This window comes from Lutjanus erythropterus, chromosome 4 (assembly GCF_056507025.1).
Source record: "Lutjanus erythropterus isolate fLutEry1 chromosome 4, fLutEry1.hap2, whole genome shotgun sequence".
Classification (NCBI taxonomy): Eukaryota; Metazoa; Chordata; class Actinopteri; order Lutjaniformes; family Lutjanidae; genus Lutjanus; species Lutjanus erythropterus.
Genome location: NC_139320.1, coordinates 40,420,984 through 40,433,880, shown reverse-complemented (window position 1 = coordinate 40,433,880; position 12,897 = coordinate 40,420,984). Strand labels below are relative to the sequence as shown.

The window sequence follows — 12,897 nt, the reverse complement described above, 5'->3', positions numbered from 1 at the left end:
ACATCAACAACATTTCAGCTTTGCAATCCATCCAATATTTGTAGATAAGATATTTCAGTCTGGAACGACCAGAGCATTGGTGGACCAACTGACATTGACATTTGCAAAAATATATAAGGCTGTATCAACCTGAGCTCAGAGAAACTTGAAAGTGGGAAAAATGGAATACCTGCAAACTTTAATATAGAAAACAAACAAACAAACAAACAAGTGTTGGACTGAAAAAGGGCAAAGTCTCGAGTCCTCATCAACAAAATGGCCATCATGACAAGATTGAATCATTGCCTTTTTTAGTTCAATAAAGCTTTGAGAACTTAAAAGAATAGATGTGACATTTGGGGAAACATGTTTATTTTCTTTTTTTTTCTTTTTTTCTTTTTTGTGCCAATAATCAGTTTAGAGGATTGATACTGCTCTCACATCTCAACAATATGAAGCTCAAGCCAACAGCTTTTTTTTTTCTTAACTAGCATAAAGACTATAAACAGGGAGAACAGCTAACTGTCCAGAGGTTGTGATGACCTTTTGACAGAAATTACTGGCCCAATGTCTTCTGAATAATTATTGACCTCATGTCTTTGGCATAAAGAACAGTAAACCAAGAGAAAACAGGTACGGTGATTTTAAAACACCTAAAATAACTAAGAGAAAAGAAAAAAGGCTTTTAACACCAGCCGCTACCCAAATACTTATATATATACTTATAACATGCTGATGTTTAGCAGGTTTACTGTTTAACATTAGCCAGGGTAACTGTTTTTAGTCTTTATGTTAAGCTAAGCTAACTGGCTGCTCGTGCAGGTTTCCTATTTACTGGACAGACATGAGAGAGGTATCAATCTTATCTAAGTCTCAGAAAGAAAGCAAATAAGTGTAATTCTGAAAATGTAGAACTATTTCTTTAAATTTAGAGTGTACATATTGTAAATTTTCATGTCAATTGAATATGTCATCCTGTACCTGATCCAAAAAGAGGAGGGTTTATCTACACGGCCACCTTTCTAGAAACTTAAAAGAGCAAAATTTAAATTTAGAGGACAAAAATAAAGTACCTGCATCATCTTCTATTACACCTGGCTTCCACTGCTTATTTTTAACCCATCATCAAAGATATAGATTCTTTTATACCATCAGGACCTTTTCAATAAGACGCTGATGAAAGTAGCATCACAGCGAACTTCCACTGGTGCTAACGAGGAATTCGATCCAGTGATTTAGAGGCTGGTCGCCTTTGTGTGACATAATTACGGCTCGATGATCACTTGTGCCTTGTCATCCTCCCCTCAGGGAAAAAATGCTTCATGTGATGAAAGTGATCAGACAGAGCGGTTGTTGTACGAGTGGAAGTGAAGCAGAACAATTTTCTGTTATGTATGTCTCCTGTACATGTGACCTTTAAAACAACATCTTCTCCAGGGATGTAGATTAGATTAATTAAATAAGCTAGTTTAAACATATATGTCTGTTTAATGTATTATGTATTATTCTATGAGGGAAAATGTATTTGTTTTACTTAAATCAGACAGAATTTGCCATTAAAAGTGCTAAATTGAATTTGTAGCTGCTGGAGATTTGATTACATGTCCATCAGTGGGCCTCAGTGTTTTTTTGGGATGTATAATGTCACAAACATTTTCCATTAATAGTGACACCAGTGTCTCTGAAAGTGTAGCAGTGCATTAAAACACAGGCTGGAGAAGATAGGTTGGTGTTGAATCCTAATGCCTCCTGTGTGCTATGAGCTTTCATTTTTTACAGGATGCAATAGGTGTCTGAGCAGTGCAGCAAGGAGCCGGGGCTAATAGAGGGATACTTATTATAGCCCTAGCAACAGGGCTGGGATTGGTGGCTGCAGAGAGTGAGCCAGTCAGTGATTGGCTGCCGAGGAGGACCGCTCAAAGCAGAGAATTTCATCTCATGAAAGGTTCAGTGCAGCAGGCTGCAGCAAGAGGCTGCACTCTGAGGGTGGGCGAGCCAGCAGTTTGCCACTTCAGGTTATCAATCAGTGTGAGGGTTTGACTGCCATGTTTGAAACGCACAGATATGCATAATTACTCAGATAACCTCAAGCTTTTGAATGTGAAAATACGACTTGCATGTGTGTTTGAAAGAGGAGGAGATTCTCCTTTCTTTGTCATGCAGGATTTCATTTTATTGCAGTGCTCCTCTGCTGTGATCATAAAACCTGTTGTGTTTTGAAGCAATATTCTTTGATCTATGCCCTAATTTAGTTAATGATTAGCAAAGCGGCCTTGAGAACAGCCTCTTCTAATAAGGATAGTGTAGCTGTTGTGTGAGCTGGTCGGTCTCTGCACTGCAGCAGCTAATACAGACTCCATCTCATACGTTCACCCACAGACGCTCCACATATGCAGTGGTGCAGCTTTATACAGTACACTCTCCATCCAGATAGGATGCACACATACAAACACACCACACACACCTGTTATGTGACCCACAAAGGGGGGTTACCTCAGGTCATACTGACACTGTACCAGTGTTTAGGCTGCAAAACTCAACAGAAAATCTCCTCAGTAATGATCGTACAGAATGAAAATGAAAATGAAGAATAATACCGATAAACAAATAACTTTAATGGGCAACAGATGGCAACCAAAAATTCCTCAGAGCATACAGTTTGTATCCCAATTTCAGCTACCACCCCTCCCCCACCCGCTTTGCTAAATTCCAGTAGGTCAGCGTTTTTTGAATCTGATTCGTTAGTAAAAATCAGGGTTTCCGCAGGTCTTTGAACAGTCTAAAATCCAATAATTTTGAATTTTAGACCTTAAAATGCCTTATAATGTCTAAAATGTGAGTGTTGAAAATTGATTGGGTTATGAAGTTAACATTTGATTGACTTCAATCTTGGTTTTAAATGTGTTTTAGGGCGAAAGATTTGTATTGATCACAGTCTAACAATTACAAAAAAAACAAAACAACATGGAACCAATAACCACTAATGCAAACTGTACAGCCCAGCTAGCGTCATGCTCCACCTTCATATGTGGAAAGGACGAGGTCTTACATTACGCGATTTTGATTCTATTAAGAGATTTAGTAATATTACCTGGTTAATACGAGATGATTTAATATACTTTTTATGCCACCGTGGAAGTGAAATAGGTCTTAAACTAGGTTCATGATGGTCTTAAAAAGTCTTAATTTGAACTAAAACCTGCAGAAACCCTGAAATTCTGAATCTTTTCTCTTCATTTCTTGTATTTGTATGTTTTCATGTCACAGAAACAAGGATCAACATCCAAAATTATGAAAACACAAACCACAGAGGGAAAAAAAACACAAATTAATTAAAAAGGAACACAATGCATGTATTCTTGGCAATGAGTGAAAGTCTCCTGACAAAAACAAAAGTTAAAAAGTGAGAAAATTGCAATTTCCACTTGTTTTAACACAGAGAACTTAAAAAAAAAACTAAAGTGTAAGGACTCAACTCCAGTCTAATATTCATAAGCTGTGTGAGCAGTTGTGTAGATTGGCATTAGGATTTCATGCTATTTGTCTGGCGAGCCTTCAAGACTGTCAACTTTATACCACGTTAAAAATAAATCAAAGCAGCTGTGACATACAGTGCGAGCTCATGGAGGCTGACTCATGACGGTGACATAATTGGCATACATGAACGAGGTTGTGTGACTGACCTTAAGGCTTTTGGTTTCTCTCTTAAGCCATCACGTCTGAGATTAAAAAATAAAAGTAAAAAGTCCCCAAAAAACTGCCATCTGTATGAATATATTAATGTAATAATAATCTATAGAACTAGCAGCATTATGGAGATAAATCCGTTCAGCAGCTTTCTGTGCTCTTAAGCAGCTTCCTAGTGTCTAAAGTTTGTTCTGAATACGTGAATTCTCACATTTTTCTAATCAATAACCAATTCTATATGCTTTTCCCTGTGACTATTTATGCATTGGTGTTGAATATTCATATCTATGTGCTGTACAGAGAGCAGTTCTGTCTGACAAAGTGAGGAACCATTGAAGGGAGAATTTTACATCTTGCACACATGCTTGCAGGAGCTTCAAATACTGGCAGATAAATCCTTTTTTTTCTGTAAAGGTTAACTTGCAAATGAGGCATATTAAATAATGATACAGGCACAAAAAGAAAGCACATACCGTACTCTGGGCACAAAACAAAACTCTGTTTCTATGAAATGGTTTTAAAAACAAAATTTTCTCATGGGTGACGATACAACAATACACTAGACCACCACGGAAATGGTGTATGTATAATTTAGTCATATTCTTTTTTATTATCATAGCTATTATTTCGGTTCTTGTGCAACTGCTACATAATGACTCACATTCAAGATATTTTGTCACTCAGAAACAGCTAAAATGTATAAAAACAAACAAACAAAACAAAAATGTATACTGTCAGAAATAAAATATGGTCCATGTTTTGTGAATTCATAACAGAAACATTGAGCTCTGAAAACTTCACCATTATTAAAACTGGATAGCATGACAGAAAAAAGTACTTAAATACTGTTCAAAGAACAAAATATATCATAATCATACTTCAAAATGTGACAAACACCAGCTGGTAAGATTAAGTGATCACTGGTGGAGTTTTTTATCTTCCTTTTTTTTCTTTCATTAACAAATTAAATACACATATTGCATGTCACTATAGCAACGCCCATTACAGGTTCAATTTTTACGATCACCATTTTGGTATAGCAAATCAAAAAACCATAACAAAAACAAAATAAATTAGAAATTAGAAATCAACATCAGACAAAGCCTGTTTTTCTCAATCATATGAATACTTAACACCCACAGTATAAGTTAATAAAGTCAAGCTACTGTATATAAATACATCACCAGCATGCACAATATTGAATTATCGATATTATTGTTGTCATCATCTTACACTGAAGAAACAGTATAGTAGGCAAGTGCATTTAATAAAACAAACACAGAAGTAAACCACAAACTCTGAAGCTGCTTTTATTTATTTTTTTTGTCGTTTTTTTTGTTTTATGTTGTTAAGTCTCTGCCTTTTTAGTAATCTTCACCTCCAAAAGAATCTATGGTTCCAGTGACATAACAGACTAATCTGTGAGATGCCAAAAGGGGAATCAATTTTACTACCCGAGTCCTCATTTTCATTCCCTTTTAATTTTTTTTTTTTTTTTTTTTTTTGTTTTAACGGGGGGATTAATAAGTTTATAACTCTTATGTCTCGTTATAAGTGTGTGTTTAACGCTAATGGCTTTCAGGGCCCTTTCTCATATATAGACTACTTTACTTACTGGAACCAATGCAAACTAGTTTTTGTGAGGCATTCCCATTCAAGCATTTTCTCTCTCAAGTGACTCAATGCATCTCTATCACGCAAAAACCTAACTAAGCAGCTTATCTTGACAGAACAAGATCAGTTCCTATGCCAGTGTGAGGCTGCCATTTCAATCCAACAACAACCACTTCAGGCTGATTGACTGACATATCAGTGGTTTTGGCAAATGTCAAAGAGAAAATCAAGAAGACGGAGGCCCCTTTCAACTGTATATATATTTCTATATATATTTAAACTAAGATTTAACCTCCACTCTCACCTCTCTTTTGATTCTTTTCTTTTAACACATGGAAAAATAAAGAACTGCTGCTGCGGTAGTATCATCGGCAAAAGCGGCTGCCAAAGTCCACCGGCCCTTCATATATTTTTTTTTTTTCGAAGTGTGGTTTCTCTTTAATTGTTGCCCTCCCCTCCCTCGTCATCCTGCTGGTCACTTGTCCACAGTGTCAAGTTGTCTCGGAGCAGCTGCATGATGAGAGTGGAGTCTTTGTAGGAGTCCTCGTTGAGGGTGTCGAGCTCGGCGATGGCGTCGTCGAAGGCGGTCTTGGCCAGATGACAGGCCTGCTCGGGCGCGTTCTGGATCTCGTAGTAAAACACAGAGTAGTTGAGAGCTAAGCCCAGGCGGATGGGGTGGGTGGGCTGCATGTGCTCTTTGCTGATCTCGTGGGCCTCGTTGTAGGCTTTCTCCGACGACTCCACCACCGTGGCCCTCTTCTCCCCCGTGGCCACCTCGGCCAGGTACCGGTAGTAGTCGCCCTTCATCTTCAGGTAGAACACTTTACTCTCGTGCTGCGTCTCGCTGCAGTTCTTGATCAGGAAGTTGTCCAGAAGGTTGAGCACGTCTTGGCACACGGCCTCCAGCTCCTTCTCAATCTTCTCCCGGTAGGCCCGCACCATCTCAATCTTCTTCTCATTGCCGTCGGCCGAGGTCTTCTGCTCAATGCTGGAGATCACTCTCCAGGAAGAGCGGCGGGCTCCGACCACGTTCTTGTAGGCCACAGACAGGAGGTTCCTCTCCTCATTGGACAGGGCCTCATTCAGCTCTGTTACCTGGAAGAAGCAGAAGAAGAAAATGGACAGTTTAATTATCAGCTCAAAGACACGAGCCTTGATTAACAGCACCAGAATGCATACAGATTACACACAAAGGGCATGAGAATCTTTTATTATTAGAGTTGGCAACTCTAGTCATACCAGTATCAGAAAATGTCCATGCCCTGATCTGATACCACGTAATTTATTAATTCCGAAACCATGGATGTATCAAGGAGAACTGGATATAACGTTGGAGGTGGGCCTCTGTTAACGCCTGTGAGAGCCGGCCAACTTCCATGCTGGGTCCATAAATCAAGTGTTGTAGAGTCTTCCATCTAACAGCTAACTTCTGGTTTAGAACCTCTGCTCACTTGAATGAGGATAAATTATTAAATTGTGCAGCACTTCTAGACTTAACAAATTTTCTTGGACTAAATGGATCGAATCCTGATGGTGAAATGAGTCATTTCAGCTGCTTCTTTCACAATGTACGCTAATGCGAAAAAGTCTTTTTGGGCCGCAGTGCAGTGACATTGTCACTACACAGTTTGGACGCTATGTAAAATTGTCTTCATAGCACAACGAACTTCCTGGGAGCTTGTCTGAGAAACACGACGGATGTGGCAAGATAGAGCGGGTGAAGAAAAACAGAAAAAACAGGGAGAACGGCTTTGCCTTTGATTTCAACTACTGAAACTGACTTTCAATTTAATATTGAAGCTGCGACAATCCTACATATCACCAAAGAGAATACAGCATTATTACTAGAGTTGATAACTTGAAAATACCTCCAGTGTGGCCTAAAATGCTGGATATCTGCCAGCACGCAAGTTTATGCACCACTCTGATACCACAGAATATATTAACACCAGAACAGCATGGTCCTGGGAGGTAGCAGGGCCATTCTGTTCCACAGATTTTTACATTTATTCTATTTTTTTATTTTTTTTAACCCAATGGTATCAGATTGGTACTCCAATCAGCCAATATGAAGTTCAGGTATTTGAATTTGTATCACACAGGAACATCTCTGTTTTCTTTGTCTTTTGGCTGTTCCTGTTGGGAGTTGCCACTTTAGATTGGCAGACCACATCTGCATATTTAAATTTTGGCATAGGCTTTTTATGCTGGATCACCTTCCTGCCACAACCATCCTCATTTATCCAGGCTTGGGTTAGGGTACGCACTTATGCATGCAGTGTATTGCCCAAGGGCACAACGTGATCGGTTCGCAGTATCATTTGGTATGCAAAGTTCAGGTTTCAGTATTGTATCGGTAAGAAATAATGGTAAAGGAACATCTCTTAAAAAATTATTGTATGGTTCCAGCTTCTCAAAAGTTCTGCTTTTCTTTGTTTTATATCAAAGTAAATTAAATACCTTTCGGTTTTGGATGATTGGTCAGAAAAAAAAGCAATTCTAAGATGCCACATTGGCGGGCACCCTGTGATATGGGGAGTTTAACATGTTTACCATGATCTGTCATGTTTCCTGCCATCTCTTTATTACTGTCTGTATTAAACGTATAGAAATCTCAAAACATACACCTTAATAAAAGACATACGGAATTCATCTTGGACTCAATTAACAATTAAACAAGATCTTTGATCGACAGATTAATCGATGATTAAAATAATCCTCAGCTCCAGCCATGACAGACTCTGGGCTAACAGTTCAGCCCACAGCACAGAAGATGAGCAATATTTCACTTGTCAAGTGCAATTCCCAGTTTCCACGCCGATCCATTAATTTAGTGCACCAGTAGCTCCAGCTGCCACGTGGACAGCTAATGCTAGTAAGTGAGAACAATATTCAAGATAGTCGTCGGCGGTGGGGGGTTGGGAGAGGAAAGGAAAGGAGGGGAAGGCGAAAGGAGGTCTGGAGATGGCTAAAATGTTCCCACGAGCGCTCCGGGGCAGCTGCACTGTAAGTGAAAACCATCACTGCACAGGCGGTTCACGTGTCCCAGTGACCTTCTCTCTGGCTCAAACTGACCTTTTTACCTGTCTAAAACACCACGCCGTGACATCTATAACAGTTAGACGGTTAAATTTAGATTTTGACGGATCAGTTTGATAGTTGGGTGGTTGTCAAAGAGGCTGTGTTGCTATAAAAAGGCTGTATTACTCAGGGTTATTTGATTGGAAGAACAACCTCGTGCTGGAAGATGGCTTCTGTCAGATCAATAACCGCACAGGGACTGAAATATACAGTATTCATATATATTAGAAATAAATATTTAGTCGCTTTCATCTGCTTTTTATCTGAAAAGCTCCTCCCAAATGCGCTAACATTTCTCATCTCTCAGTTTTGACATTCCCTGCTGAGGCAGAGGAGCACAAAGATGGCGCAGGATCGCTGACGTCACACACACTGAGTGGATGGAGAGTAGAGCTCAACCTATAGCGACCAAGGCGCTTTCAGTTCTGCCTGTCCAAAACTGTAACACAAACCTACACAACCTGCCTAACAACAAGTCAAACGATGCAGATTTCAGTTTATCAAATGACTCATGTTGGGTTTTTTTTAAAGGAAACTAACAGGTCATCACATCAAATAAAGCACTGATGTTTGGAAAGATTATACTATGTCAATTAGATTATTGATATGCTGATATATGTAAATATATATATGAGATAAGCATTTGCTGAAATGCATCCAAATAACACAAATATTATGATTTCAAGGGCTTCATTGACATTAATTAGATTCCATAACGACCAAGATTATTTACATATTATATTTAGTTATGTATACATATTTAAGGTTTTTATTTATTAAGTAGATACCGTAGACAGAGGATGCTACTTATTGCTTGCTATTTATTCTTGTTTTATCCTTTTATTCCTGTTTTTATCAATTTATTCTGTTTTTTCATCCTTTCATTCATGTTTTTTTATCCTCTATCTTGCTTTCTGTTGCTGCTGGTCTCTGAGAGTGACTAGGGTTGTCAATATTGTGCAGTTTCTTTAACCAGTAGTTGGAAACACCGACAATCGATTAATCTATTAATTATTAATGATTAATAAGACTATCCATAGAATCGAATCCATCGCTTCATGTTTTTAATCTGTAAAATTCGTCATGGCCATTAATCAATAAATATTTAATCATTCACATCCGTGAGAGTTAACAAACATGATTTTGTTGGATGCCTACAATGACAGTCTTATGACTCTTATGTCTTATTATTATTATTCGAGCTAAAAAAAAAACCAGCATGCATATAATCAATGGGTTTTTATGTATTTTTTTTATTATTATTTATTTTAGGCAAAAATGGCAAGAATTCACTGTTTTCAGCTCCTCAAATCAGAATATTCCCTCTTTTTCTATATTTTTCATCACAAGTGACATCTTAAAATGTCTTGATTTAATCAATAATGAAAAGATTGTTCGCATATCCATAAAAAACCTGCCAGAAAAAGCTGCATAAAAGTCTGTAATGATGAGACATATTTTTCATGAGGAACACGGATGTGATCAGTTGTCGTGTGTCATTTCTGGCTGCCATGGCGAGGGATTCCCTTTGATTAGAGAGTGAGGAGAGTACACACCCCTGCAAAAGGGCCCAGTTTGGACCGCACTGACATGGCAGATTGTTTAAAGGGAAAGGAATCCCTCCCTGCTCACACATCATCCCACCTCCTGCAACCAGAAACCCTCGATGACAAACGATCCACGGAGTGAGTGGTGGGTGGTTGGGGGGGCTTGCTTACTTACTCCGTCTCCCCTGAGGAGCATAAGACAAAATGTTCCTCCTGTTTTTTTCAAAGCACGATTTTTAATCTATAACATGAGTGAGCTCATCTCACGCAGGCCTGGCTAATAGGACTCCCAGGATGCTCTTGGTTCCAGTCTGAGCTGGTGTGACACAGCAGTTTTTTTTAAGCCACTGGTGGTGAATCCAGTTCCCAGAATTTCTTAAAGGGGGGCAGAGGGAAGAGGGGGAGGAGGAGGAGGAGGAGGAGGAGGAGGAGGTGGTAAAAAAAAAAAGGAAAGCAGAGACAAAGGCTCCTGTCCTCAACACTGGCCAATAAGAGCTGAGAAAGGCCAGCCATGTCATCCTCTTTGCATCAAATGTTACAGGGTCATTAACCCAAAATGACTCCAAATTGATGCACGATATCAGGAGGACGAAACACCACGTGTGAGGAATTCAGTAAAGAAGAAGAGAGCCAACAGTCAAATCTGATCATATTGACTCACTGCAATATGACAAAGAATATTCTAGAGAGATTCTACTGCCTCCTACGTTTGTTTGGAGGAAAGAGTTTGAGAGCTCATTTTTGAGCATTTTTTTTCTGCAGGAATCAAAATTAAAATGCCTCTAATCCTTTAAAACTAGTCTAAAATCTGAGATTTTTATCATGTATTTTGTTTTAATTAATGTGACAAAGAGAAGAGGAAGAAGAGGAGGAGGAGGAGGAGGAGGAGGGGGCAGCAGGAGCAGGAGCAGTTGATGGGCTTTTTTCCCGAGCAGCAACCTCACATGGCTCCCAGCAGCGGTAGCCTTTATAAATTCGGCATATAAAGGAGGGAGGGGAGGAAAAAGGGGGAGAAAAAGGAGCAAATGCAACGGAGCAGAGCCATTATATGATATGAGTCCCTGATTAAAGCGAGAGATGAATCTCGGGCAGGCCATTATAAGAGCCTGTGCCTTCATTGAACGGCGCACGGCCGACAGAAAGGCACCGCCCAAGGAGCAGCAGACGATTTGGACTCGACTCCAGAGAAAAAAAGGCTGTACGCTGTCCATAAATTGTCGAAAAGATAATAAATATATTTAAGATTTTTTTTAATATGGTGTCTAATTGTAGTGCAGTAAAATCAAGGCAGGGTAACGTCCAGTTTTACAGCCAACACAGTCGAGATTTGCGCCTTTACGCACAGAGAGCAGCGGTATAACATCACGAAAACACATCTAAATCATAATTATCTTGATTTTTAATGGACTTACCGATTTCATAGCAGCTGCCATATCATCATATCTCTCAGCTTGTTCAGCCAGCCTGGCTTTCTGCACCAGCTGCTCACGATCAACCATGTTTTAGATGAGATTTGGTCGCTGTGTCGAGCGGCTCTACTCGGGTTTGGGGGAAATGGAAATGATTGATAATTTGAAATCGCAATGCAGTGAAATCCTACGCGAGCCTAGTGCTGCAGCTGTTCCCTGCTGTCTGTCTGTTCCTCCGTGCAGACGGGACACCCTCTCCTCTCCTCCTCTCTTCACTCACCCCTCCTCCTCCTCCTCCTCCGCCTCCTCCTCCTCACACACTCTCCCCGGGCTGCGTCATCACTCAGAAAGGTGGGTGTCTGTGCCAATGATGTAACACTCCATACATGGGAACCAGAGGATGGATGGATGGATGGATGGATGGGAGCAGCTGGGCGAATGGTCTTATGGGAAATGGAGTCATCTGGAGGAAGAGGCGTGGACAAACTGATTAATAATGGTGAGGAGGGGGTAGGTGTGACACAGCATCTCACTGTGGGGGCTGCTGGTGGGGCAGGACGGGCAGTGGTGGAATGTAACTAAGTAGTGCATTTACTCAAGTACTGTGCTCAAGAACAAATTTGAGGTGCTTTTACTTGAGTACTTGATTTTTTCCATTTTATACTACAAAATACATCTACCCCACTACATCTCAGAGGCAAATACTGTACTTTTTACTGCACTACATTTGTCTGACAGTTTTAGTTACCTCATTACAATTTTCTATACCCTTCCTGTCCTGTGAGAATCCTGTATTTCCAAAATTTTGTGAATTAGATTATGAATGTTTGTGATCAGCTGAAGGATAAAAGGCCCAGTACATAATATTTACAGAGATTTAGTGTCAGAATATTGCAGAAAGAGAATATAATATTTACAAGTATGTTTTCATTAGTTTATAATCACCTGTGAATAAGAAGCAAACAAAGCATTAGGCTACCTTGTTTGCTAGCTAACGTTGGTGAAAAAGTTAAAAATGTTACATTATTTGCTGACTAACATTTAGGGCTGGGTGTCAGTACTCTATATTTTTAAGGTATTGATTGAAATAACCCAGTACCAAAACTGCACAGCCCTACTAATGTTAGCTAAAAAACTAAACAAAACATTACATTGCTTGCTGACTAATTTTAGCCCAACAGTTAACAAAATGTTACATTGTTTGCTGACTGATATTTAAGATCGGGTTTTGGTACTCAGTATCTTTAAGTTACTGTTTGAAATGACCCAGTGCCATGAGGTATTGATACTTCTCCAGTCAAATGATACCTGCATCCAATCTCTTTCATACCCAGATGGTGAAAAAAAAAAACTGTATGGTAACTAATGTTAGCTAAAATTTTAATGTAATGTTATGTTGTTTGCTAGCTAACATTAGCCAAAATTTTAACAAAATGTTACATTGTTTGTTAACTAGCTAAAAATGCTGACAAAATGTTACATTGTTTGCTAGCTAACATTAGCTAAAAAAGAAATTACTCTAGACTGACCCTTTAAATTAACAGATGGTGTGGATCCTTTTCCATGGAATCTGTCATGTT

General features: G+C 39.3%; 1 protein-coding gene across 1 annotated transcript; it reads right to left on the bottom strand.

Annotated features, from left to right (window-relative positions):
- Positions 1-4,253: 4,253 nt before the first annotated feature.
- ywhag2 (3-monooxygenase/tryptophan 5-monooxygenase activation protein, gamma polypeptide 2) lies at positions 4,254-11,585 on the bottom strand. Its single transcript, XM_084717979.1, has 2 exons — positions 11,321-11,585; positions 4,254-6,375 (listed from the first exon to the last, which is right to left on the bottom strand). Exons 1-2 carry the CDS (start codon positions 11,405-11,407, stop codon positions 5,719-5,721), a joined length of 744 nt encoding a protein of 247 aa, XP_084574105.1. The 5' UTR covers positions 11,408-11,585; the 3' UTR covers positions 4,254-5,718.
- Positions 11,586-12,897: the final 1,312 nt, after the last annotated feature.

Bases quoted from the DNA above. Each gene is read 5' to 3' on its own strand.
- ywhag2 (XM_084717979.1), bottom strand. From the start codon at position 11,407: ATGGTTGATCGTGAGCAGCTGGTGCAGAAAGCCAGGCTGGCTGAACAA. The intron at 6,376-11,320 runs GTAAGTCCATTA...TGCTTCTTCCAG, and splicing joins TGGCAGCTGCTATGAAATCG to GTAACAGAGCTGAATGAGGC.